Source organism: Sphaerodactylus townsendi, linkage group LG10, assembly GCF_021028975.2.
Source record: "Sphaerodactylus townsendi isolate TG3544 linkage group LG10, MPM_Stown_v2.3, whole genome shotgun sequence".
NCBI classification, from domain to species: domain Eukaryota; kingdom Metazoa; phylum Chordata; class Lepidosauria; order Squamata; family Sphaerodactylidae; genus Sphaerodactylus; species Sphaerodactylus townsendi.
In genome coordinates, this window is record NC_059434.1 from 61508366 (window position 1) to 61535493 (window position 27128).

Genomic DNA, 27128 nt, shown 5'->3' on the forward strand with positions numbered 1-27128 from the left:
CAATAATTATTTGATAGTATAGCCTCTCTGGCCTATTTCATTCATAGTGCTTTAAGATTTGCTGGGGACTGTGTTCTGATTCCAACCCATCTGAAAGGACACTGTTTAGCTTTCTGTGTATCTGAATAGTTCTCCTTCAAAGTACTGGCTTCTACAACTTCTTTGGTAAGTTCCCAATGACATATGGAATACAAAAAATCCAAAGGCCCAATAAAGAGAAACCTGGGAAGCACAATGTAGTAGACATTTAAAAAAAAAATCCTTTAACCACACTGCATATTACTGTCAGCAGCCATCAATATATAGGGCATTCTATATAAAACACCTCGCCAACCAGGAACATAGGAAGTGCATCAAGACTAGTGCTGAGAGAAGAACCATGGCCTCTGTAGCAATCGAGCATGAGCAATGAAAGATTGCCCCTTCTGAAGACTTTTTGGGCACCCTAAAGAGGTTGGGATGTACTGGCATAATCTCTAACAGAGAAGGGTAGAAATTTCTTGTGTGGTGCACACCAATTGAATTTCAGGAACCCAGGAGATATCTGAAGTGGTGACTTGGTATCAAAGTCTGATTTGAAAACAAATCATGCTTGCCCCGTTTAAATGCAAGGGAAAACTATGATTTCCTGAGAATCAGATGTACAGAAAGAACAGCTTGCACAACTGAGTATACAAAGCAAGAGAAAGGAACATGCAAAAGCAATGTCTGTTTTTGGCATCATGTCACAGCTGACTGGGTTTCCAAGGAAAGAAATGTTCTGAGGTGGTTTGGCGTTCCCTGCTTCATTGTGGGCTGAGAGAATTCTGAGAGAGCTGTGACTGGACCAAGACCACCCAACAAGCTTCATGTGGAGTGCAGAATTGAACACAGTTCTCTAAATTAGGGTCTGCCGTTCTTAACCACTACACCATGCTGACTTTCTGTTTGCATAATACAAAATCATGTTCTGGCCCCACATCCAGTGGTGGGATTCAGCAGGTTCACACCACTTCGGCAGAACCGGCTGTTAAAATAATGCTTGTAAACAAACAGTTGTTAAATTATTTGAATCCCACCACTGCCCACATATTTTAATTATATTATGCATAATCTCCTGTTGCACACAGATAGTGTTCATGTCCCCAAACAGGTTCATTTCTCAGTGCTTTACTCTGTACCATCTGACTACTTCCAAAGATACACATTCAGATTAAGAGCTTATAAAATAAGGTTATTAAGTTTTCATTATCAAATCTTTGACAGAGTATGCTGTTTTAGTCACACACGAAGAATTAAAGACACAACTCAGCTTCAGCTCTTTATTTTTTTCTAAAACCAAACTGATACAGTTCTACTTCATATATTTTCACTTATAAAATTCCCTCATCCTTCATTGACATATCGGAGACCACTTTTCAAGTAATTTCATTTAACAGCTTGTAGTGTTTGTGTGTTCAGATTCCTGAGGGACAGTTAGGCTCAGTGTTAAAAATTCACCTTTCATAAAATCAATTCCTCTTGGTCCAAATATAGCTGAATTTAAGCCACAACCAAGTCCCACTGAAACCAGTTGTAAGTTGCAACTATAAGGCCTATTGTGATCAGTGGAATGTGAAACCTGATTTTTTGCGTGTATACTGAAAACTATTCTGTGTTCAGTACAAGGCTTACAACTGCATGCAATTGCAGCATTAGACATAGTAAATTTGGAGCTAGATTGTTCCATGGTTCCTGAGGAATAACTTAATTTATTTAATATGTAGAAGATAAGAACATGAAATGTATCGAATAAATTTCTATTTGAAGGTCAATGGAAAAGTGCAGAGCAAAATTATTTAAATATCAAGTGGAAATAAGACATAGTACAATACTCAAAAGTATTCCCATTTCCCCATGCAGAGAGCAAGAAATTCACAGATAGAAGCACATTTCATTATTTTTTGTATTTAGTGTTTAAGAGCATGGGCTAAAAAAAGGACCGATATGTTTTATACTTGAAAAAAATACATCTATTTTGTTTATTCTAGCCAATAAGATTCTATTTTTGTAATAGTCTTAAGAGGCCTCTATTGCACGAACTATATTTGTGTCTAAAACGTTTGATTCAATGTCTGTTTGGTTTAAAGAAAGCTGTATTTTGCTGTCTTGAGAAACTGCAGATACATTCTAGAAAGCCAACATGTAATCTACTGAATATTTCAAAAATATTTCAAACTTTTGGTTTAAATTGTACAGGCACTTCAGAAGAGATTCTCCTTCATACAAGGATATGCATATCCTCAACTTGCAGTGGAGTAATACATCCAACTGAACATTTTTAGACATACTGGGAATATTAGCAACTAAACAGAATCTATTGAAACTAGACTGAAGCCTGTCACACTAATGTAAAACACAAGATTGCAAGCAGAAACAACAAACTTCTGAGATTTTCTTGCTTGCCAACAAAAAAAGGCACAAAAATAGACACAAAGCACTGGCAAAACCAAAGTCTGACCTACTATTTCCCCCCAATACAATTTTGTGGGTGTTCATCTCCTCCACCACTACTAAGATATTTCAAGTAGTTTAGAGCAGCACTTATTCACAGTAATACCATCACTCCAAAACCAATTCAGAAAACATTAGCGTCAGTTTAGAAAACATGTACAAACCATCCTTAAGAATTAAGGATCTATCCAAAAGGGATGATGAAAGCAAGAAGTGCTATACGAAACAAAACACTCTTCTGAGGGAGATCACTGTTTCACGTGTTTCCAACAGCTTTGTAACAAATGAAAAACAAAACTAAACTAAAAAGGACACTAGCAACAAAGGTTGATCCCGAACAAGTTGTAAGCATCTTTAAAGGTCCCTCTTGTCTTCATACCGACACATACAAGCTGCTCTTTGGCTATCGAGGTATGGTTTGCATCCTAAGTGTATGACTGCATCGAACAACAGCTGAACTGTAGATTCACATGCTGCAAAGAGGAAGAGCGAAAAAGAGAAAGAATGAACCAATTCATACATTATACTGATAATGTTAATAATACAGTGAGATACAGAGGTTGGACATAGTTCAGACACACAAGGTCAAGTTTTAATATAAATTTCCTCTAGCTTGTAGAGCCTATATTTGACAGACAAGCAAGTTAGCTAACAGTATTTGAAATATTCATAATGGTAAATTTGTTAATGTATTTGCAGTCTGAAATCCTCAAGATTTAAATGCTTCACCATTATTGCTGTTACTATATCTACCATTGCAAAGAGCTTTTAGTCAAAGTTAGATTTTAGAGATGCCAAGGACCAACAGTTTTAGAAAACAGGATTGAAGTCTTTCTTACCTTTCCTTCTAATGAACAATTTTTTTAGAAGGGAAAGAAATGCACATTCATAGACTAATTCTACAATTTTGTCAAAATAGCAGAGTTGGAAAATATGTGCTAATTAACAGAAAATAATAATTGTAGTTAATCATAGTTAAACATCCAATCTTATGTTTAAAATCATGGTTAAACATCCAATCTTATGTTTAAAATCTTATGTTTAAAATAAGATTTGGGTTATGATCCACTATTAGTTGAACATATATGTCTCATTTGGGTTATGATCCACTATTAGTTGAACATATATGTCTCATGCCTTGATCACAGAGGAAGAGAGGTCAGTTCTTAGACTACATTAATTTGTGCCTCCCTATTCAAGTTTCCAACAAAAACGAGTCCACACATCAATAGTTATTCAAGATCTATAAATATTTGGCTTACCTTTTACACTCTCAGGTATTCCTAATGTCTTTTGTACGTTTCGGCATATCTTAGACAGGCAGTATTGAAATTGCTCATCACAGTCATTTTTCTGGTTCCCACAGGTGTCATAACATCTGTCATGTTGATTACAGCATTTTGTCATTGAAGGAATGCCGATGTCAAACTAAAAGGCAAAGACAACAAAGTTTGCAGTTCCTGGGAATGCTGACCAGACCTACCACTCTTCTAGTTCTAAAATCAACAGACTACCAGCACACAGAGGAAGAATTGCTCTGAAGTGTTTATTGAAGGGAAGTAAAAAAAGATGCAGGATTATGCTCTGCAGAGGCATGACAGAGCTAACAAAATAGGCTGGGACTCAAACAAGAACTTGACTATGGAACTGAACAGTTATATGATGTTGTTCAAGTGTTAGGTGGAAATCGGAAAGGGTCTCCTCTCCAGCCATCAGTGGAATCCAATTGTATAGTAGCCTGCCCAAGAACGTCAAATAATTTAACAATCGGTTCTGGTGGTGGGATTCAAATAATTTAACAACTGGTTGTTCACAAGCACCATTTTAACACTTCTGCCGAAATGGTGCGAACCTGCTGAATCACACCACTGGGCCAAGGCAGAATCATTCTGGCCCCTTCTGCATAAGCAGAATAATTCACTTCAAAGTCACTTTCAATGCACTTTGCAGATGTGGAATAGCAAAATCCACTTGCACACAAATTCTGACAGTGGATTGAAAGTGCATTATTCTGCATGTGCGGAAGGGGCCTCTTACTCACAGGTTGGGGAGGGGATGGGAGAAACTAGTGTCATGTGAAAGTGTCAGAGAACACTGAGAATAAGAACAGACTCTAGGCTAGTAAGGAAGGGCTTGGCTCAGTGGTATATTTGGCACGCAAAAGGTTCCAGGTTCAATTCCTGGCATCTCCAGCTAAAAGGATCAGGTGATGGGTGAAGTGAAAGTCTTCTGCCTGAGACTCTGGAAAGCAGCTGCCAATCTATGTAGACAATATTAACCAAGGTGGTCCAAGGGTCAGACTCAGTATAAGGCAGCTTTCTATGTTCATATGTATTAGCATAGGTCTAATAGTGTCAAGAAGCATCCAATATCAAGGGAATTGGGGGTTTTTTGTTGTTTTTTTGTTTGACTAGAATTGTAGTCAGAGGCTGATGGGTTATGGGTAGAATTTGCCACTAGGTTACAGACTGAAATCTCATCTCAGCTGCCAACTCTCTTGGCAACCTCAAGCAAACCAGTCTCTATCTGCTTCAATCTTACATCGACAACATAAGAAGAAGAAGATGATGATTTTGGATTTATATCCTACCTTTCTCCCCTGTAAAGAGACTCAATGTGGCCTACAAGCTCCTTTCCCTTCCTCTCCCCGCCACTGAAACCTTGTGAGGTAGGGGGCGCTGAGAGAGTTTCGAAGAACTGTGACTAGCCCAAGGTCACCCAGCAGGAATGTAGGAGTGCGGAAACACATCTGGTTCACCAGATAAGCCTCTGCCACTCAGGTGGAGGAGTGGGGAATCAAACCCAGTTCTCTAGATTAGAATCCACCTGCTTTTAACCACTACACAATGCTGCTTAAAGATAACAACATTGGTCCACTTTAAGAAGCTGTTGTTATAATGTCTGTGACGTGCATTTATTAGGCCCTTTGGGATTCTCAGCACAGATTGTGCCATTCCCGCCACACCCTAAATTATTTTGACCTTTCCTAGGCGGCTGCTGATGACTGCTACTGTATGGCCCACCCTCTTGCCCTTTTCATTCTAATATACAAGAAATGTGTCAAAAAGTCGATCATTTTGTAATCCACAGCCAAGGATGGAATGTGTGGAGAAACGCTTAGGTTGGCAGAATGGGTGCGGGTGAGATAGCAAACACAGGATAGTGATGTAGATTGTGAGGATTTTCAAGATGGTGGGCATGTTCACATCCCTAGGCACAGCTTTCAGAAGCAAGCCAAAGAGGCTATTACTGTCTTACCCCACCCCACAAAAATCTGGTGAGTTTGTTGAATCAAAAAATGGTAGACATCTGCTGGGTGGAGCATTTGGTTCTTCGACCCATTTTACAGTATTAATTTGGGAGATTTCTCACACATTTGCTTCTTTCATTAAAGGTTCTCCCATATTTTTTTTCTCACTGCCCAAACTGTATGATTATTATGGATTATATATCTCATATTGTAAGGCTTTGATGAGTATGACTTTCAGGCTGAGGATGTGAAGATACAGTTCTGAGGATGTGAAGATAGCTAACAGGAATCCAAGAGATGTTCTAACTTCAATTACTGGGAAGCTAATAAATACAACATTATTTTTTCTAAACCTGAGTGTTTATTATCATATTCATAACATTTATGCTAAGAGGATAAATAAGCTAAAAGAGAAACCTCCCTCCCCAAACTTCCCAAATAAGCTTCCTGTCTGGATATGCAGTGATTTTCTTTCAGATAATGTAAAATATTCCCTGGGGCAAATATGAATATTTATCAAGTTTATCCTGAACATATTTAAATTTAACACCTTTCAACACCTATATTAATTTTATATGAATATCAGTGCACACATAAAGAAAAGGATACTTACATGAACACCAAAGAGGGGAGAACCGCATCCGTTGGGTGGTGAAGGTTTATAGCCATAGCGAGGTAAAGGCTTATATCCTGTAAAAGATGAAGAGTTTCTTATAGTTTTCCCTTATAAGACATATTTTTTTAAAGTTCACAATGACGCATGGTACAGATGTAAATTTGTATGCAGCAAGACTTTACTCAGAATTAAATCTCACTTTGTTAATGGGTCACTGTGGACATGACTACATTTGGTGGCTTTAGTAGAATATTATTCAGCAAAAGTATAGGTATGCAAAGTTTTCACATGCTTAGGGATGACAAATTAAAGAACAGTTCCATCAACATTATCTGGAGTCCCATGCATCTTTTAATAACCCTTAGTCCATAAGAATATTAAGTGATCTGTATGTGTTTATTAAGATGGTTGAAAGGGCACCAGTTTTGGAATTTAAATGCTTGGTTTATGCTAGAATAAAAACGTTAAGTCATGAAGTTGCCACAAGAGTCCTGTTTTATCTTCCAATACAGAAACCTTATATAGCAAAATATATAGAAAAATGCCTAATAAGATTTCACATTAGTGGTCTACTGAAGAAGCAACTACTTAACAATGCTTCACCAGCCTTAGTTTGATGCTACCTTGCCACCCCAAATTGAGTAGCAGCTGCAAGGGGAAACTGTGTGAAGGCAAACTGAAGTGAGTACCTGTTTCTGTTTGCCTGGATATAAACTGTTGGGTAAACCACCTGTAAAAAGCAGCTGCATTTTGTACAGTCCAAGAGCTTATGGGATCATAATTATCACTGCTTTCTTCTTGGCAACGACAAATTGCAAAAGCTCAACCTGGACTGAAGTGGCCAGTCAATCAGTGCTGAATTAACTACTTTACAGTGGATTCTGATGTTGCACTACATCACTGCTATTAAAAATGCATTTATATTCTGTTTAAGCTTTCTCTCAGGGCTGTAAGAAGAATGCAAACCATAAAATAGCTTCAGCACCAAAGCTTGGCAAAGTCAGTTTTGACAAACCTGGCTTTTTCCACCCCCTTTATCTCCTGCAAGTCCACCCTCCTGAATTCCCAAGAAATTGTGAAAAACAGTCCCTAGAGCTAAGGCAGCACATAGTAAAAGAAAACCACTTGGCTTCCTGCCCCTACAAGATAATGGATGCAACTCTGTTTCTTATGGAATCAGGGTGTCAGGGGAAAGCCTAATTATCTACAAAGGGTGCGAAGCCATAAAGTAAAGATCAAGGAAAGAATGCCCCAAATGGCAGTGGTAACATATAACAGGTTTTTTACATATATCTTTTAGCAGCATTTGATTTGCAGCGTTGAGCAGTTACAATGAGGTAGGAATGCATCTCAATCACCTAGATACAATCCCCCTGACACAAGACTGGGACAGTTGGGTAGTTTATTTTCTCACCTCATGATGTAAACGACTCTCATTTTTTAAGTCAGTGTGGCTAACATGTGTGGCTAATTATGAGCTAGAAAGTAATCACAGGATAATCTTTCAGCTTGGTGATATCCTTGTTTATTCAGAAATTAGTACCACTCATTCCAAACTGTGCACAGGACTACAGTCATAGGCAAACAAATCCTTTTCATCCTGCAAATAAGTAAAGCTGACGTGGGTGGTATTACTGGCCTTCCTTTTAGGGTTATTGCAAATATTACTGGAATCATGGAGGTGAACATTATCTGACTATTTACGAAAAAAGTTATCAGTATAAAATAATTTTTTTGTGAAAGATGCTCACCATTTGAAAAGTTAACCATCTCTTCGACTTTTTGAGCAGAAAAAGATTTTGAAATTTCGAGAATTAAACAGTGCAAAGAGTTAAGAGTGGAGATCCAATGGGTTAACCTAACCTTTGGTGCCTGATGAAGGAAGAATGGATCACCTTTCACAATGATTTCCAAATATTCTAATCTACAGATCAACAAAACTGGTTCCTAATCATACAGCACATTCGTAATCACTCTGGGGTTTCCGTAACAAAATCCTTGGCACTCTTGCAAACCACTGTACATCTGATAACACTTGCTCCGGTTTAAGAACTAAGAACTTTTGGAATAGGATAAAACAGGTAACAGCTAAAACAATAGCTACGCAGGTCAATCACGCAGTCAGGAACCCAAGATCCACAATGCAAATCATAATGAATCAACATTCTGAAAGAACTTCTATTGTTATCTGGCGTCACAAACTGTAGGTCACAGCAAAACGTTCAAAAGCATACGTTTTTATGGTCCAGCTGCCCAAAACACAACTAACCTATGGTCACCCTAACCTTATACTCAGGGAGCCATTCCGAAACCACAAAATTTGCATCTCAACCCGCAACCTTTAAACACTGTCAGTCTTGAAGGAGACTGCAAGAAGGAATGAAACTTTTCCTAGAATTACGGCAAGGACGTACCTCCCCATACACCCGTTTACTATAACACATCCTTATTACCATCGCTGCATTTATACAGGCAGAGTCCATCCTCTCCGCCCAGGAGATCCAGCGCAGCGTTCAGATAAGTGTCTATCCTGTGGACCCCGTTCCGGATGGTCTTCAGGGTCATTCTCCAATCCGGGGTTTGGGGCTCCAGGCAGTGGTTCGGCTGCACCCCTAGCAAGCCACAAGTCATGAGAAACGGTAGCAGAGCCCGGCTTATGGCCATGGTGGCTCCAGGATCGGGTGCGCCGGGGCAGGGGCGCTCCAAACCCTTTGCAGGCGCGATCGAGTCAGTCTCCGGCCAGGCGCTCCATGCCGCGCACGCCTTGCCGGGCTGGCGGTGCTTCTCGCTGGCGTGCAGCCTTCAGGCCGGAAAACTCCTGCAAACCTTCTCCGCACCGTCAGCTCCAGGCAGCCCCGCCTCAAGGCTGCATTTCAGGGCCTTTTGGCCGCAAGGGAGCAAAGGGGCGGCGCCAGTCCCGAGGAGGTGGGGACGCCGCCGAAGGGAACGTAAAAGAGCGCACCGAACCAGGAAGTGCCGCGCCACTACAGTTCCGGGAGAAAAAGAACGTCTGCGCCTATCAGCGAATCTTTAGCATTAGGATGAAGTGCGTGTATATAATTATATATATACTTTAAAGGTTATAGAATTGTGAATTTGTAATATAAGTTGGTGAAAATGAGAGGAAGTTAATATGGTTAGCGGGAAGTGAAATATTTGTGTGACTTTCTTTAATTACTTCGGGGTTTCTACAGTGAGAAACAGGAAAATGTCAAGATTTCGCCAGTCTCTTCTGCATATAAACAGTTTTTTGCTTTAGAGAGTACACATTTGTGTTTTACATTTGCTGGCAGGGGCTGATGGGAATTGTAGTTTATGAACATCTGGAGTGCCATAGGTTCGCCACCATGGACATAGGCTCATTTGACTTCAGAGATAGGGACTCTCAAACTAGTAGTATTTATTAGTGTTTTTCAGCCTTCTGCTTGTTTAGCTTCTTCATAGATTTGATCCAACAGGAGATTCTAATTTGTGCCACTTTCTGTGGCTGTACCTCAGAGGTAGGTGATTGGCTGTGGCAAACTCTTGCTAAGTTTAAATGTTTTCTCAGAAGTTAAATGTGTACCAAACTTAGTGTCTTTTGTCCTGGCATGTTTGGTCTAGTTCTCCAAGTCCTACTTGTGCTTCCACACTGACTCCCAGAACCTGATGTTTGCAACCAGTCCCTGCTGCTCCTTATTCTTGCACACTGTTCCATCTTTCTTCAACTTTCTCAATATTTTCACACAATGCATCATCTTCTTCCTTGCTTTAGTTATGTTATCATCCACAGATGTGTGCCACATGTCCCACCCAGAGGATGAGCTTGGGCTGTTCTAATGTGCATCACAAAAAATGACTCTGATCTTCCAAGCTGAAAAATAAGCAGCAGCCAATACAGAGAGGCAGGCAGTAATGTAACCTACTTTATGTCATCTTGCTGCTAAAAAATCCAAGTGCCTGTGACTAGGGACACCCATAGCCTCATGCTTGTCACCCATGACCCAGGGCCTACCTTGCATTATATTCTCGCTGGGGACATCCCTGGGTTTAGTTAAGAGATATGTTGTGGAGTTTCATATTTCCCAGGTGTCTGTGGGCCAAATTTAGGTCAGAACTATGGCAGACAGGACTTAGGCCTCCTTCCACACCATTTTCCCAATCTGAAATCTTCTCACGGGGCTGCCATTTACCCTGATTGTGCACCATGCGCACTGATGAGCTACATTCTCTGTTTTCACCTGGGTAAACAGAAAGTCCATGGGCCATTTCAGTCAAAGCAAACAACACAGTGGAATATCTAAGCTTATCTTTCCCATTTCATGGTCCTCCTCATCAAAATGTGCTTGCATGAGTAGTGCAGAACTCCAAAAAATATTTTCTCCTGACCCAGGGGCATCCCTGAAGAAAGGATAATGTACAGGTAGGCCAGATACAAGCTGTCCATGATATGTCACTGGACATTCTGTAATCTTTGTTTGCTCAGAATAAAGCATTCTGATAGTTTTCTAAACCTATCAGCTTCAATGGACTTAAAAGGTTATAAATGTCTAGGATTGCACTGTTAGTCCAGGAAGCCTCTGAAATAATTGGTGAAAAATCAGATATTAGTGAAATTCTAGGATTGTGTTGTATGGAACCTAAATATTCACTTTACGCTGTCCTTTTATGATGTACTCAATGTATGCCATCTCATCAACATTGTAGTTGTCTTTGAAAATCTAAACACAGTGCCCACTTTCAGTCTTCATTTTCATTGAATCACTTTTATTGTAACATGCAAGACAAGTAGAAAAGCAACAATTATTTATAGAAGATTAACAGACTTTTAAAAAATAATACAAATTTCAGAGTCATCACTGCTAAGTGGCCAGGGCATGACCCAGTCAGAGGTGCATCACTTTTGTGCCCATTGATTTATGGGGAAAAAACTGAAGCATGCTTAACTTGAGCTGATTTTTTTTGCGCCCAGACTTCTGTAGCTGACTTTTCATTATTGCAACAGAGAATGAGGAAATATTTAAATTCCAAAAGTCACACATTAAATCGGGAAATTGTAGCCTTTCCAGTATAACGGCTAATCCATTCAAAATAATCAGCCACCTTTGTGTAAACGCCAGGATGTCCCTCTTCACCACAGTTTTCACCCCAGCTCACAATGCCCCAAACGTAAGCCACGTTATTAGAGTCAAAACAAACCAAAGGTCCTCCCGAGTCACCTCTACAGGAATCTACAGAACCATCATATGTACCTGTGGGAGAAAAGTAATTAGGCACATCAGTTGGAACAAAGACACTTCCATTTTTTTCTCAATGTAAGCTGGGTACAGTTTTATTCTCAAACTGGTATAAAGCTTTATATTGGGCGCATTCAGGTGTTACAACTAAACTTGTTCATGAGAGGCAATAGGCAAGGTTAATGATTTCACCTTGTCCAGAGCTATCATAATTCCATTGGCCAAGATACCTGATCTTGGATGTCACGGCAAATTGGAGCTTGGCCTTGGAAGCTTTGATTCAAGCTTCATGTGTGAAGGAAGACAAGGGAGAGTGCACAAGTACTGATTCCTGTCACCTGGAGATCAGTTGTAATTCCAGGTGATCTGCAGTCCCTACCTGGAGGTTGGTAACCCTGGTTCCCCTTTTAAAAGTGGCTTCTTTGGAAGGTGGGGTCCATAGCATTATACCCTCCCTTCCTCAACCCCCCCCCCCATATGACTCCAGTCCCAAATCTCCCAAGACTTTCATAACCAGGGGTTAATCCTACCTCCTTCCCACATACTTGTGCTAAAGCTCTTGAACAAGCAAAAATGCAAGAAAAAGTCCATGGTCACCCCTTGTATTGTCAAATTTGTTGTACTCCCGCTAAGACCACAGGAGCCCCAATGTGCTAAGTCCATTTATGTATCTTCTTAGAATCATAAAGAGTTGGAAGAGACCCCAAGGGCCCTCTGCAATGCACAGCTGAATCTAAACGATCAAAACAAATCTGCTTGAATCATCCTGGCTCATGGGTAGGTGTCAGAGTAGGTACCAACATTAAATGAGTTGCACTCACCTGCACATTCCATGCCTTTAAAATAACGTTCCTTGTAGATTTCAGAACAGTTTGACATTAGATTAACATAGCCCCACTTAAGTGTAAATTGTCTTTCATAATCTAAAGTAGGAAATGTAGAGCAAAAAAGTTTAGAAATTGTTCACAATTTAATAAAAACAAGTTGTGGATAAACAAAAACAAACTATGAAATACTAAAAAATGCTGTAACAACAAATTAAAACCCTTAGCAAGATTAAAGCAGTAAAGACCAATGAAAGCTTAGGGAAATTACACCAATGTCCAAATTGGTGCCTAAGAGTTATTAGCTTAAGCATCAGTGAGACACCTACAGAGAGTTTCCCAATAAGGTACCACCACAGAAGAGGTCCTGTTCCTGGTAGTTTCCCATCTCACTGCTGAGGTTGGGTGCACCCAGAGATAAAAACCTTAATGGTTGGGTAGACTTGTATGGGAATGGGTGGTTCTTCATGTTTTCCTGACTATATAGGGTTTTATAGATCGAAACCTGTCCTTTGAATTGCATCCAGAAACAGACTGGTAGTTTGGGAATTACAAGGTGAGCTAGGGATTGAGATTTGATTAAAACCATAAACCTTTGTGCTTCTGCCCTGATGAAACACCGTTGGGAAGGGAAAAGACTGTTCCACAGATCACCAAGTGCTGATAAAGCAGGAATGTTTCAGGGCCCACCAAAAGAGCTACATCCTCAGGCTGACAGAACAATTGTTTCACTTTGAATTAGGTCAGTCACTCACTGTCCCAGTCAGTCCCTATCCCAGTTTCTTTCATGTGGAAATTTTGCTTGTGTTATCTCCAAACTGGAATGGGGGTGGGCAGAGAACTTATTCAAAATAATGTTGTGAGATCCATCTTCCAGGTTTTCTCTGGCTTTGTCACATTTCTCTCCTTTGCCCCCCCCCCCCCCCCCCCCCCCGGAAGATCATACTGTAAGTAAGTTTGGAATCTGTAGTGTTGGGAAGATGTGGATTTCTGCACCTCCCTACCCTCACTCAGTGCAATTTCCTCTCCACTTCCCTGCCATTTTGTTTTCCCATCCCCAATGCTGTTCTCCCCCTCCTTTTTAAGTTGGAAGTAGGAATATAACTCCAATGTCCTAACAGTATAGTAATATACCTACTATCCATTTAAAGAAAATGGTAATGAGGCCACCGTTGGTCAAGAGGGCACATGCGCATGAATGGGCAAACATGGTTGTGTGGAAGTTCTCCTGGCTCCATGAGTACCTCTGAATGAGGAAATCATCCCTTTGTGGCCTCATGTTCATTGAGCCACATGTTCATGTTCATTGAGCCACAGACATCAACCAGTGTGGGGTAGCAGCTGACAGCTGAGAGCAGTATGGAAGGCAGAGTAAATACAAAATTTTTGGTTTCCACAATCAGCGCATATGGCACAGTGGGCCAAGTGCATAAGCTTAAAATGAGGCAGAACCTATTCTTCTGTTTGTTGGCACAAACCAAACTCACACATGATGGATCAGCCAGCCCTGGCATCAAGCATGAGGCAGAGGAAGATACAACAGCGATTGGCCAGGAGGAGGCGTTTTAGTCGCAAACCCAATTCTTCTCTCTCCCAACATATGCTGAAGGGTTTCGAAATAGCAGTTTAAAAGGCTTAAAAATTAAAAGTATCAAACAAACGTTTGATCGGCTAGGCATTTCAAGGTGGGCAAAAAAAGGGATTCCCGTCTGGAGTGGGAAAAGCAGGGCAAAAAGGAAGAGACAATCCGGACTTGATCCTCATCTCTTCATGTGTTTTTGCAGGAATGAAGCGGGCGGAAGAGAATCCAGGGTGATTTGGAGCTGAAACCGCATTCTTGTTCTCAGGCATGTCTGTCATCATGCAGTAGTGATTAAGTATGTGTGCAAGTGGGCACAGCCATGATAATGAAGGAAGCCATGATAATGCAAGTTGAGAAATTCCAGGAGCTTTGCCTGTGGTGGACAGAGTTTGAGGAGGGGAAGGAGCACATACAGGGATGTGATATTGTAGAGTCAACTCTCTGAAGCTGCCATTTGCTCCAGGAAACTCATCTCTGTAATCTGGAGATTAGTCAATGGTAGCTTGGAAAGCTTATGGACTACCTGTGATGAAAGAAGTCATAATTCCGTAACTAAATTGTAAAATTCTAATTACCTTCTGCCCGTCCCCAACCAGACACTTTGCACCGGTGACCTGAAGTGAACATATAAGGTGACCAAGGGACGCATGCTGCCATCGTGTTAGGTGGAGAACATGGCTGCCCTGAATCCCTGCTTTTCATTTCCAGCAATGCAATGTCGTTTTCATATGTTTTAGAATTATAGTTCTCATGGATTATCACTCTTCTTAATGTAAAGGTTTCCATCCCGGAATTCTTAAGTATTGTATTTAACATTCCAGTCCATATTCTATAGGCATGAACATAGCTTTGTCTGAAAAAAAAAAGTACAAATAAAAATGTAAACCTTGGCTTGTGGCAGATTTCCAGTTAATGAATTAATCGGTCAAAGGGGTTACATAAATGATTATTCTTTTTTTAAAAGTACTAGCCTTTGTGGTTTCTGCAATGATGGGAAAGTCTTATTTCGAACTGCAGTTGAGTCACAATGAAAATATTTGAAGCCAGATTAGCTTTGATCAGAAGGAAGCTAAAAAAGAATTCCGAACATCCAACTGGTGTCTTAACACAGTTAGTGCACATGCGACAGATTTTAAAGAGGGGATGCTTTCAATCAAAGTATTCCTCCACACAGAGATGGTAGAGTTCCAGAGTATTGTTCTTCTCAAGTCATTCCAAACCATATTTCAAAGACTGAGAGACATTATTGGCTCCCCGATCATTTCATGATTCTTTACTTCTTTCCCATTCATCTTTGATAACTGTATTATCTAGGTTTTCAGGCACTTTCATGTGATGTAGCACGACCCCATTACACATGCAACATAGCCACCAACAGTGTTACAGTAATTCCCTCTTCCCAGAGAACTCTGGAAATGGTAGTTCTGTGTTGGTGAAGCATTTCTAAGTCTCAGTTACCGCCCCATACTACAACTCCAAGCATTATTTTGGGAAAGCCGTGTACACCAAAGCAATACAGAACAGACACAAACTACTAAAATATAACTTTGTTCAATCCTGTGCTACAAGTCAAGGTCGTTCTATAATCTAGGCCAGGGGTAGGGAACCTGCGGCTCTCCAGATGTTCAGGAACTACAATTCCCATCAGCCTCTATCAGCATGGCCAATTGGCCATGATGGTAGGGGCTGATGGGAATTGTAGTTCCTGAACATCTGGAGAGCCGCAGGTTCCCTACCCCTGATCTAGGCAGAACCAATTTGGTACCTGAGAACTCCCAAAGTCACTTACCTAACACAGTGTGCAGCAGTGAGAATCCAACATCCCCCAATATAAATCCCACCACAGTTAACTTGTGCCTCAGTACCTCTAATTGCCACCTGCCAAGGAAATTCATCCTGCACAAAAATGGGACAGGTCAGGTCATACCTCTTGCAGTGCACAGATTATACTTTTAAAAAGACCTCCCTTGTGTCTCAGTGGTGGAGTATCTGCTTGACATAGAGAAGGTCTGAGGTTCAATCGCCAGAGTCTCCAGTGAAAAGAATCCATCAGTAGATGATCTGCATAGCCCCCTACATGAGACCTTGGGGAGCCACTGCCAATCTAAGTAGACAGTATTGATTCTGACTGACCAAGAGACTGATCCAGTGGAAGGCTGTTTCATGTACCTGTGCATAACTAGACTCTGTCTCACCAAAAGAAAAAAATGTAACTTAATTTGCCACATGCTGGACTGTCTTTGTTTTAGAATGCTCCATTTGGGTCCTTGTGCCTACCCAACAGAGGTGAGGCAGAGTATAGAACCTTTTGGTGAGGTAGAGTAGAACCTTTCATGTAATCCCCAGATCTCAGGACTGTTAAATACTTCCCTCTTTTTAGGTGCAAAGTTCTGCACTCTGTGGGTGTTAACACAACATGTACACTTCTTTTCTTGTCCTCAAGATATTTTATTTGTCCTGTACAGAAAGGGCGAGATATTTACATTAGGAAAATGGGAATGGGGGGGGGGGCAGTCGTTAATTCAGCTCCGTCTGATTACATCTTCATCCCCTATGATGGAATACAATTTTTAAAGATAGGATATCTGATCACAGCAGTGATGAAGGGAGGGGGAACTGTGCCCGGAGCATGAACTGCCCGCGTGCCCCCTTCCACCTCGACATGTCCTGCTCCAACACACCCCAATACGCCCCCGACACGTCCCTGCCCCAACACGTGACTGCAATGGTGGGTGAGCCGTCCCGGATGTCCCCATTGTACCTACACCTCTGGATCCCAGATGTCCAACATTTTGCCTAATTGTACAATTGTAGAGTTGATAGATTGTGGAGTGGAGAAAGGACAATGAAACCTGGCTTAAAAGAATGAAACCTGGCTTAAAATGGCCTTTTGCTTTGTTCTTTTCTTTCCAAGTATATGAAAATAAAGAATTCAGTCAGTCACCTGCTCCCTGAATAGCAAAGACCCTTTTAAGCCAGGTTCCATTCTGTACAGTAACTTTGGTAGCTGTCTATCTGTACAGGATTTGTCGCTTTTGAGCAAGGGAGTGAGAAGCAAGAACAATACAGAACAATTGAAAGCAGTGTATTAAAAATTAACTCCTTCTTTCCTAATATTTGTTGTATTCAAAGTTTTGTCCTAGGTTGTTACAACCGTTGAAGCAACTCCTATATCACTACAGGCTAAAAGGTATTTCTGAAACATGTCTCCCACCACTATACAAATTAAGTACTGTTAACTTCACCCTTCCTGCTGAATATCCACCAATGATTCGCTTCCGACGAGTAATAGTGCGGTTTGGAATACCACAATGTAATTGGGGCAGAAACGTTTTGATCTTTCTTCTTTCTTTAATAAAACAGATAAGCGTAGTCATAATTATATTTACAAAAATCATAACATTGTGATTTGATTTCTGTGATGCTCTAGTTATTTAATTGTTATCAGCTATAAGCATTACTAAGGCCCCTTCCGCTCATACAGAATAATACACTTTCAATCCACTTTCACAGTTGTTTGCAAGTGGATTTTGCTATTCTGCACAGTAAAATCCAGCTGCAACAGACCACTGTAACCCTTTATTGGTTTCAGCATTTTTGTTTGAGGGCCTTGAGCTCCCTTTGCCCATGGGTTCCATTAAAATAACAAAAAAACAGCCCCCCCCCCATTTTAGACACAAACAGGTAGATACATACTTAGAGATTCCCCCCTCCCCAAAATCGGGGCCCTTAGAAGTTAACCCGACTGAATACACCTTTGACTAAAAATGCACAGAACTGGGCTGTTAGTCTTTCTTAAAGCAGTTGGGACAAATTGTGAGATTGGACCAGGAATCTTATGATAAGAGCTTTTAGGTTACCTGCATCCATGGATTCCTCCTCAGTTTCTTCTCTTCTTTCTGTAGTTAAAAATACGTGTATTCAGCTCATTTAAATTCTTATCAGTAAAAAAGCAGGGCTTTTTAAAATAAAAGAAAGATTTGTAGCCTATTCTACTGTTTATTGTATATATTATCTTATAGCATTCTTTTCTACTTTTGCAACTTTGTTTTGCACTGTTTATGACATGCAGTTGGTAACTGGAGGTGGCATTGTTCCTTATTTTTAAATTTTATTTATGTTATTTATAGTCCACTTTGCTTACAGAATAAAATATAATAAAAATATAAAACATATTTTTAAGAGGCATGAAAAATTTAACCAGACCATAGAACAACTTAAAACATGGAACAACTAAAATGGGTTTTAAAAATTTAGTCAGTCCCAAACATGTCAATATAAGGACAACAAATTTTCTCTTTCCTCTTGTCCTTCTAAAGGAGTCTTGTGATCTGTTTTGCATTAGAGAGACATTTGATCCACACTGTAGTGGTTTCAACTGATTTCAATTGGATGGCTTCCATTTTTCTGCTACTTGCTCATAGGATACTGATGCCCCCTGGTAACTGTTGTAACTCTTTTAGAAACATTCATCATGATGAAAAGTTCCGGAAAACTTAAATGCTTACATATGTATTATTTTGGTTTGTCTGAGTAAAATATCTACATGGCTCTTGACTTTGAATTATGTGATGGAATCACTTATTATTACAATGCTAGCGTAGGTAGCATTCTGAATTTGTTAAGTAAAGGGTGAAGGGGTGTCAATCCATAGATAATGAAGGAGCCTACCTTTACACAGTTGGTAAGCTTCGTCTTCTCCTGTTAAGCAGTCTATTTCGTCGTTACAGAGATATTTGTTTGGAATACACACTTGTGAGGAACAGTGGAAGCTTTCACCTCTACATTCTGTTGAAAAGAGATTCAAGGGATCATCATTAACATAGTCAAAGACGCCTGGGTACATAATATAGCAGTTATGATGGAAAGTGCTGTCAAATCACAGCTGACTTATGGTGTAGGATTTTCAAGGCAAGGAACATTCAGAGGTGGTTTGCCAATGCCTGTTTCTGTGTGGGCTGAGAGAGTTCTGAGAGAACTGTGACTGGCCTGAGGTCACCCAGCATAATACAGCCAGATTCAAGTGGACAAACTATGCAATGGAACCAAGCAATTTTGAAAATTTACACATTATCAGTGGAATACCAACTCTTCTATTTGTACATGGGTGTGTGCACGCACCCACGATTAGTTTTGTGGAACAATGGAAATTACTTCCTCCGTGTTGTTATTCTGGTGTTAGCCCTGGTTCAGGATTGTTTGCTTGATATAAAGGAGGAGCACGAGGCAGAAAACAAGTTTTGTTCACTCAGCAATTTTATTATTATTATTATTTCTTTATTTTATTAAATTTATATCCCACCTTCCCCTACCAAAGCTGGGCTTAGGATGGTGCACAGACATCAAAAAACTCTTGCTAATACACACTACACCTATCTATTAAAACACATGACAGTGTTATCAATATGGAAAATATTGATTTTTCAGAATCAACAGGTGAATGATTATGAAGGGCTTTAACTAAAACCTTGAACATGATTCAGAATTCCATTGGCAACCAGCGCAGCTGTCGAAGCACAGGTATATGCTCTCTCATCAATGCTCCTGTGAGGAATCTGGCAACTGCATTCTAAACCAGTGCTAGTTTCCGAGTCAGTCTCAAGGACAGGCCTGTGTAGAGGAAGTTACAGTAATCTAGCCTGGAGGTGACCATTGCATGGAATCACTGTGGCTAAGTTGACACAGAACAAGTAGGGAGCCACCTGCCTAGTTTGTTGGAGATGGTAAAAGGTGATCCTCACCATATTAGTGATTTGAACCTCTACAGAAAGGGAGGACTCCAAGATTACCCCTAGGCTTTTAACAGATGCTGCTGGATGTAACACTGCATATCCAAATCTTGGTGCTGGAAACCCTCTACCAAACCATTCTCATCCAGCCACAAGTTCTCGATGGATTTAATCTCAGACTGCTCTTTTCTCCAACCAACCAGCCAGAGCTTCCAGACATTGTACCAAGACATTCAGAGTGTCATCAGCATATTGGTGACAACTCAGCCCAAAGCTCCAAAGAAGCTGCGCTAGGGGCTGCATGTAGGTGTTAAACAACACTGGGGAGTGGATAGTCTCTTGTGGCTGCCTCTGAGACTGCCCCCCCCCACCTCATGTGTCACCTGCTGTCCCTGGTCCTGCAGAAACAAGGGCAGTCATTTTAAGGCTGTTCCCTAGATCCCAGCATTAGCGAGGCATTGGGCCAATAGATTGTAGCCAACCATGTCAAATGCTGTGGTGAGATCTAATAACACCAGCAGCACTGACTTGCCTCAGCTTTCAGAGCTCATCTGTGATGGCGACCAGAACAATCTCTGTCCCATGGCCAGGCTGTAAGCCAGACTGAAAAGGATCCAGAACTGATGCTTCCTCCAGAAATACTTGCAGCTGTTCTGCAACTGCCCACTCAACTACCTTACCCAGAGATGATAAATTAGAGACTGGGCCGTATCATTAGGATCTAATGGTAGCTTCTTCAAGAGCAGGCATACCACTGCCTCGTTTAACCTCCGTGAAAAGATTAGGGAAAAGCTGACAATTTCCAGCAGGGGGCCTCTCTAAGAGAGGTGACCATCAATCTTCTGACAACACATGAGAGATTCTTATCCGTGAGTGGATACCACATGGCTACAGACTGTCCAAAGTCATGTCAGGTAAGGCACAGTTCTTGGATTTTTTGCTGCAGAACTGGTGTCCCACAGGGGATTTGTGTTTGTGTGCTGATTGTGCCAGTGTGATGCAATCCACAGTCACCTGTAGGATACACTTTCAGAAAAGTAGCTCTTACGTTGCTGAATGTCCATTTGAACATGAGTACATGAAATGAATGACACGATCACTGCCAATAGGAACCTGCAAGCTGTCAGACTAAAATGTAGTCCTTTAATTCAACATGTCAATTAAAACCTGGTTTGTTTGAATATGTCTTACAAGAGAAATTCTTAAGATAGATTTAAATTGACTTTGTGTGACATTTGTTTGCCAGCCGTAAGCATAGCATCTCTCACAGATACGCTTCTATATAACTGATTAATTGTGGGAAAGAAGGTGCTCAAGTCAGCAGCAGCAGCATACCTTTGCAGCATAATTCATCACTTAGGTCTCCACAGTCATTGACCCCATCACATGTGTTATCTGAAGGGATGCATTTTCTGTTGACGCAGCGGAATTCACGGGAAGAACATTCTGTCAAATTAGATGAGAAACAATTAATTTTGAGGAAAAATTGCTGAAGGACAAACTTCTTAAGAAGACCACTTTCTAGAATGAATGGACAGCAGTAACAACAGGGCATCACTCCATTCTGGTGGCCCTGGTATATACAGCTGGTGTTGACACCAAGGTGGCCAGGGGATTCCTGATGCCTACAAAATGGGTTTTTTCTAGTGTTCCTAGTTGGGTGTTCCTGTGGGTGTTTGGAGAGCTTGACTCTCTTCTGCTTTGCTGCAGCTCAGCCCACTGATGGCCAAAAGGTGAGCTTAGCCTTTTTTTTGGACAACAACCTTCTCAGTAGGACTTGAACCCATGATTATCAGGATCTGTCCTTCCTGCAACAACCAGACTCTTGGATTCAGAAACTGGTTTATTGAAGAGACAGTGCAAACAGGATAAAAGCAAGTCTTGCTGGGACTAAGTTACACTACACAAACTTTGGTTAATATTATTTTCCTCCTCTAGCCCCTCCCTCAGCACCGCAGTGAAATGAGATCTCTAGAAATATTCTCAGGCTGTGCAGAGCCTCCAAGGTCAAAATACAGATAAAGTCCATGTGTAAGCTGTCATGGATGGAGGGGAGAGAATCTGCATGCCTAACAGCAAAAATACACAAGCATAGGGATAACAGCATAGTTCTCCTTGCCCATCCCAGTACCAATCCTTCTTAGCTTCCAAGCCCAGATGAGATCAGGCAAGTTGGGGCTATTACAGCTAGGGTAATAAAAACTAATATTAGAAGACGAAGACGACTTGTGAGGTAGGTGGGACTGAGAAAGTGCCCAAGAACTGTGATTAGCCCAAGGTCACCAGCAGGAATGTAGGCGTGAGGAAACACACCTGGTTCACCAGATAAGCCTCTGCCACTCAGGTGGAAGAGTGGGGAATCAAACCTGGTTCTCCAGATTAGAATCCACCTGCTCTTAACCACTACACCACGCTGAACCTTTGTAAGGCTTATACCATTGGCTCATAATTTCACAACGTTGTTAAGGCGAAACATGCAGTGCAAAACAATCAGACACTCAGCTTTCCCCTCTGGAAAATGTATTTTACCCACCTTGGTGTGTTGTGTGGCATGCCACTTTAGCAAGCTTCTTGCGACCCCTACTGGTTCTAACTAAAGAGCATTCTGCTAGGCTGGTCTCTGTGCCTCTGCAAGTGACCTTCAGGCATTCTGATGAATTCCAGGTATCCTCTGGGTGATCCAACTTGATGCGGTCAGCCCCTCTGCAAAACGCAAAAAAAAAATAATATGCCGAGCCCCATAGGTGTTATTTAGTTCAGATTTTAATATCCTCAAAATACAAGGAGAAAGGGGGTGGTGGATGGGATTTGGGGAGGGAGGAGGTAATTTCAGTCCAACTTGTAAAGCTATTTGGCTCAGAGAAGGCTATCTCTAGTGATCACAGGTGTCTATGCAGATCAGCCTTCCTGGTTGCTAGTAATCTGAGCCCTCTTAAAGGTGCTCCACTACTTTGAGTTACAGAATACAACGCCAAATAACAGGCAATTATTACAGGCTATCTGCCTTCAGATAAGGCCAGACTTTGTGAAACATGTCAGTTGGGCCTGATTCTATCCTCCCTTTGCTGATCAAATGTGGTTTTAAATTCTGTTTGTTCCAGAAACACACTCAAAAGTGCTGTTTCGGAACCAGCTTTCTGCAATGTGCTTCTCTGATTGGCATGGGTACTTTTAACACCTTTTGCTTTGGATTCTTTAGTATGACTGTATATAATTTCAAGTTTGTGTGTTGTATATTTAAGAGAGATCAAACTTGAGTTTTTGCCAAGCATTTATACATAAAAAGAGTTGGAAACTTTTGTTCACATTTCAGACATTTATTCATTATATAAATAGATACTTCAAGCTTATTTGGTGCAGATTTTTCATTTTATAAAATGTTATTTTAATTTAAAAATGTATATAAAATTTAAAATATCAAGTTATACTGTGCTGAAATCTACCCACATTCACATAAGAAGAGCCCTGCTGTTCAGACCTGTGGTCCATCCAATCCAGCATTCTGCCCAGTGGTGGGATTCAAATAATTTAGCAACTGGTTGTTTACAAGCACCATTTTAACAACCGGTTCTGCCGAAGTGGTGCGAACCTGGCCTGCTGAATCCCACCACTGATTCCATCTCACACAGTGGTCAGCGTTACTCTGGAGGACCATTGACAAATGTACAGCACAATTTCAATCTACAAATATAAGATGGTGACTCATATTGAATCACACCATTAGTCAATTCCTACCAGTACCGTCTATTCTGACCTTCAGTAACCTTCGGAGTTTCTAGGAAACTATCTCTTCCTCCAACATGCAACTTGAAATGCTTGAATTGGTGGTTCTGGGGATTGAACCTGGCATCTTTCACAAGCAGAGACTATGAATTGGACCAACCAACTTTTCCACTGGTGAAAACAAGAGGCGGGTCCCCCTTTTGCCATCAAAAATGTTATTCTGGGGATCATGTGACCCATATAGACAAAAGTGATGTGAGATGGGGGCTGAGATATGGGTTGAATCCCCACTGCCTTCTTAGCCAGGTTTCAGGGACGACCTCCCCATTGCTTGTGCGGCAGATTCCGTTTCTGGCGCTTGTTCTCCCCGTTCTCCCGCGTCCCGGCAGGACCTGGTTGCAAGTGGCATAGACCCCATTGACACGGTTCAGAGCTGATCTGAGGGGAGGGACAAGGGTTGAAACCCTGACTTGTTTCCTGCCGCAGAGCGTTACGCAAAAATTGGGCAACCAGTCAGCGCTCTGCCGGCACTGAAGCGATGTGCGTGCAGCCAGCCTTTCCTGGGTTTCGTTTTTGCTTTTGCAATCAGCGAGCGAGAGCAGTAGGGGATGCGGAAGGACATTAACCGGTCAAACGTATAACTGTTGAATCTTTAAATGTTCACACAGTTAAACGGCTAACTGTTCACACAGTGAAACGCTAAACTTCAAAATGTTAGGGTTTTTTTGTGGTCCTGCCCCAACAAGGTAAGTTTCTGCAAGGAAAAAGGTCCCGCCCCATCAAGGCACGCCAGCCAATCAGGGGAGACCGGCGAAACGAGATTGCCTGGTAGTGGGGATTGCTAAGAGTTCTGGAACCGGGTGTGTCTGCTGTGTGCACGATGCAGTGGGGAGGTAGAAACTCCGATGAAGAGGTGCAGTTTCACAATGAACTGGTTTTGATTTGCGTAAAATTTTCCAGTGGGAATTTGACCAAAGAGGGACGGAGTTTAAAAGCTGGTTGGATCCAACCCTACATTCACCACCGAACTATAGTCTCACCCTTCTAATCTGCCACAGTTCTGTTACAGAGACCTTTACAAATGTTGGCTCATTGCTGAACAGTGGCACCTTCTCCAAACATTATATTTATCTGTGTGAAAGGTTTCTTAATCTTGCTTAATCTTACTCTGGGAAATGAAGGTGTCTGCAGATTACATTTGCTTCATTCATACTCCATTGATGCCCACAAATAAACATCTTATTGGAATTCATTTGAACTTGAATGAATCTCTCCGATACATTTTCTGGCTTCAAGGAAACTTCAAAATCATCTAGAAAGCAAAATAAAATCTGCTAACACTTTTTTCTACTTAGTTACAAAACATGGCAACATCCATAAAACTTATTTCTGAACTTCCCAGAATGTAATATTTCTCATGTGGCAAAAAAAAAAATCCCTTGAAGTATATTGTCTCCCATGCCAACCCCGCCCCCCCCGCCCCCCCCATATATATATATCATCTTAATTGGCCGTTATCTGCTGTACCTGGTTCCCCGGGGGTTCGAGACTTTCCGGGTTGCCATCCAATGCTAGGTTTTTTGCTTTTGCTGTTTTTTTGTTGTTTGTATTTTAAATCAATTTTACTGTTTTAATTGCTATGATTTTTAGTTGTTCTGTCTTTTGTACATTGCCCAGAGCCCTCCGGGGGTGGACGGTATAGTAAATAAAATAATAAACAAACAAACATAAGTCATTTAAATTCAGTCTTGATTTCATTGTAGCCTTCAGCTAAAAAAAATCATAACATTTGTTTACATAAATGCAAACAAAATAATACAATGTAGATTGTGTACATAGTTCTCGGAACTTACAGAACCAATATAGACTAAATAGTCATAACATGATGCATTTAATTGAACGAAGTTACATTTAATTTGCCACTGCCCACTGAATAAACTAAAACAACTGCAAACTGATTTATCATTTTAAAAAAGAAATTAAGTTTTCAGTTAGTCAACGACTTAAGTTTTCAGTTAGTCAAAGACTTAAGTCTTGCAAAGAAACAAACACATATGTAATGTTGAAGGCTTTCATGGCCGGAATCACTAGGGTGCTGCATGGTTTCTGGGCTGTATGGTCGTGTTCTAGCAGCGTTCTCTCCTGACATTTTGCCTGCATCTGTGGCTGGCATCTTCAGAGGATCCTTCATGATCCTCTGAAGATGCCAACCACAGATGCAGGTGAAACGTCAGGAGAGAATGCTGCTAGAACATGGCCATACAGCCCGGAAACCACACAGCACCCCAAACAAACACATATTTTTTTACTATATTCTAAGATTTCCACAGTCATATTCTGCAGACATAACAGAATAACCAGTAGAACAATTACAGCCAGCATGTCTGAGCTTCTTATCCTTACAGCTTGTTCCTTGTCATGATTGGGGGGGGGGGGGGAATTCAGTGTTCATACCTTGAAGTTCACAGTTTCCTCTGCTCCTAAATTTGCTGTTGTGACGTTGACACTCATAGCTCTTCAGTTGACAGTAGGTTCGAAATGTCTTTCCCTCCATAGAACAAACAGATGTGCCATTCTTTGGGCATTGATAGGGTAACTTGCAAGAACAGGTACCACCCATACATCTTTGCCAAGGCTGGCAAAAAACTTTGTTGCAAGAATTAATAGTATAGCTGTTGTTTAGACATTCTTCTATCAAATAGTTTTTCCGTGGAGTTTGTTGGATTGGTTTGTTTCTGCTCCTAGATATTCCCTGGGGAAAAAAATTTAAGCTTCTAGCAGTACAATCAGAGTTGCCCCTGTCCAAGTCGTTAGAAATCAGTGGTCTCAGAAGGGTGTCATGATACATAGGATAATACTGAAAATAGCATATAACATAAACCAAGTAGGTTTTTCTTACAGTTCCCAGCAATTAATGAATAAAATATACAACATGTTTCTTGGTGACATTAACAATTTTAACTAAAATAAATTCTTACCTTTGCTGTATAAGTGCAGAGCAATAAGTATAAAATGAACACAAGGACTGATAATAGTCTCATTATGAGGAGTATCTTCTTGCCTTTTTAGAAGATTTTTTTCCTTTGCAATTTTCCCCAGCCTCTCAGTTCTCGATGTGTTTAATTTTTAACCACTAGCAAATATTTAAAAATTGTTTTGAAAGGTACCTCCTTGTGGACTGATCATTTTGAACTCTGAAAAGACTATTTCTCAATTTTGCCTAGTTACTGCAGAAAAGGTATGAGAAGATCTCAACAAAAATGCAGCACTCTTTGCCCAACTTTCATACCTTTCCCTTCCTTTAAAACTTTCACATTGTAGCTAGTTCACATAGATACTTCTTTGGACCAGTTGCTGTGCACAAAAGAGACTGTCCCCGGCCTTGCCTATTTCACACCAGGACACTCAAATTTCAATGTCTGTTTGGTCAGTTGCTCAATTTCCTGGCAAGTAGATAAAAAAAGCATTGTGTGTTGTGCTTAGTTCTGGGGCTGCCCATTTCCTGGAAGAGTTTTAACTAAATCCATAAAAGAAAATCTAGTACATTATAATAGTACTGAAAAACCAACAAATAATAACCACACATACACATTCCTAAAATCTCAATATGTTTGAATGTTATTATTCTGACCTATGGAAACTTCAGGCTGTATTCCTAAGAACACTTTCTTGGGAGTAAACCCCACAGAATATCATAAGACTTACAGCGCAATACC

At 40.8% G+C, this 27128-nt stretch overlaps 2 protein-coding genes and 1 long non-coding RNA gene across 3 annotated transcripts; 1 reads left to right on the forward strand and 2 right to left on the reverse strand.

Moving 5' to 3' along the window:
* Positions 1 to 1287: 1287 nt before the first annotated feature.
* PLA2G12A (phospholipase A2 group XIIA) lies at positions 1288 to 9253 on the reverse strand. The gene is made up of 4 exons (XM_048509863.1): positions 8792 to 9253; positions 6336 to 6412; positions 3735 to 3900; positions 1288 to 2945 (listed from the first exon to the last, which is right to left on the reverse strand). The coding sequence occupies exons 1-4, from the start codon at positions 9000 to 9002 to the stop codon at positions 2827 to 2829; spliced, it is 573 nt and encodes a 190-aa protein (XP_048365820.1). The 5' UTR covers positions 9003 to 9253; the 3' UTR covers positions 1288 to 2826.
* On the forward strand, positions 9248 to 14850 carry LOC125440191. Its single transcript, XR_007245652.1, has 2 exons — positions 9248 to 9384; positions 14163 to 14850. It is a non-coding gene; the product is annotated as an uncharacterized LOC125440191 (long non-coding RNA).
* CFI (complement factor I) lies at positions 11068 to 26777 on the reverse strand. Its single transcript, XM_048509862.1, has 12 exons — positions 26391 to 26777; positions 25867 to 26164; positions 24580 to 24724; positions 22223 to 22392; positions 21025 to 21135; positions 18632 to 18748; positions 17821 to 17859; positions 17206 to 17309; positions 15750 to 15856; positions 14536 to 14813; positions 12376 to 12477; positions 11068 to 11569 (listed from the first exon to the last, which is right to left on the reverse strand). The coding sequence occupies exons 1-12, from the start codon at positions 26451 to 26453 to the stop codon at positions 11352 to 11354; spliced, it is 1752 nt and encodes a 583-aa protein (XP_048365819.1). The 5' UTR covers positions 26454 to 26777; the 3' UTR covers positions 11068 to 11351.
* Between the last annotated feature and the right edge of the window lie 351 nt (positions 26778 to 27128).

Excerpts from the sequence above, each read along its gene's own strand:
- PLA2G12A (XM_048509863.1), bottom strand. The coding sequence starts at position 9,002 with ATGGCCATAAGCCGGGCTCTGCTACCGTTTCTCATGACTTGTGGCTTG. Across the intron at positions 3,901-6,335 it reads CTCCCCTCTTTGGTGTTCAT|TTTGACATCGGCATTCCTTC; the intron begins GTAAGTATCCTT and ends TTTGCCTTTTAG. Across the intron at positions 2,946-3,734 it reads AATACCTGAGAGTGTAAAAG|CATGTGAATCTACAGTTCAG; the intron begins GTAAGCCAAATA and ends TCCTCTTTGCAG.
- CFI (XM_048509862.1), bottom strand. The coding sequence starts at position 26,453 with ATGAGACTATTATCAGTCCTTGTGTTCATTTTATACTTATTGCTCTGC. Across the intron at positions 17,310-17,820 it reads GGAGGAATCCATGGATGCAG|AAAGAAGAAAGATCAAAACG; the intron begins GTAACCTAAAAG and ends GTTTTATTAAAG. Across the intron at positions 12,478-14,535 it reads TGGTTGGGGACGGGCAGAAG|ATTATGAAAGACAATTTACA; the intron begins GTAATTAGAATT and ends TTCCTACTTTAG.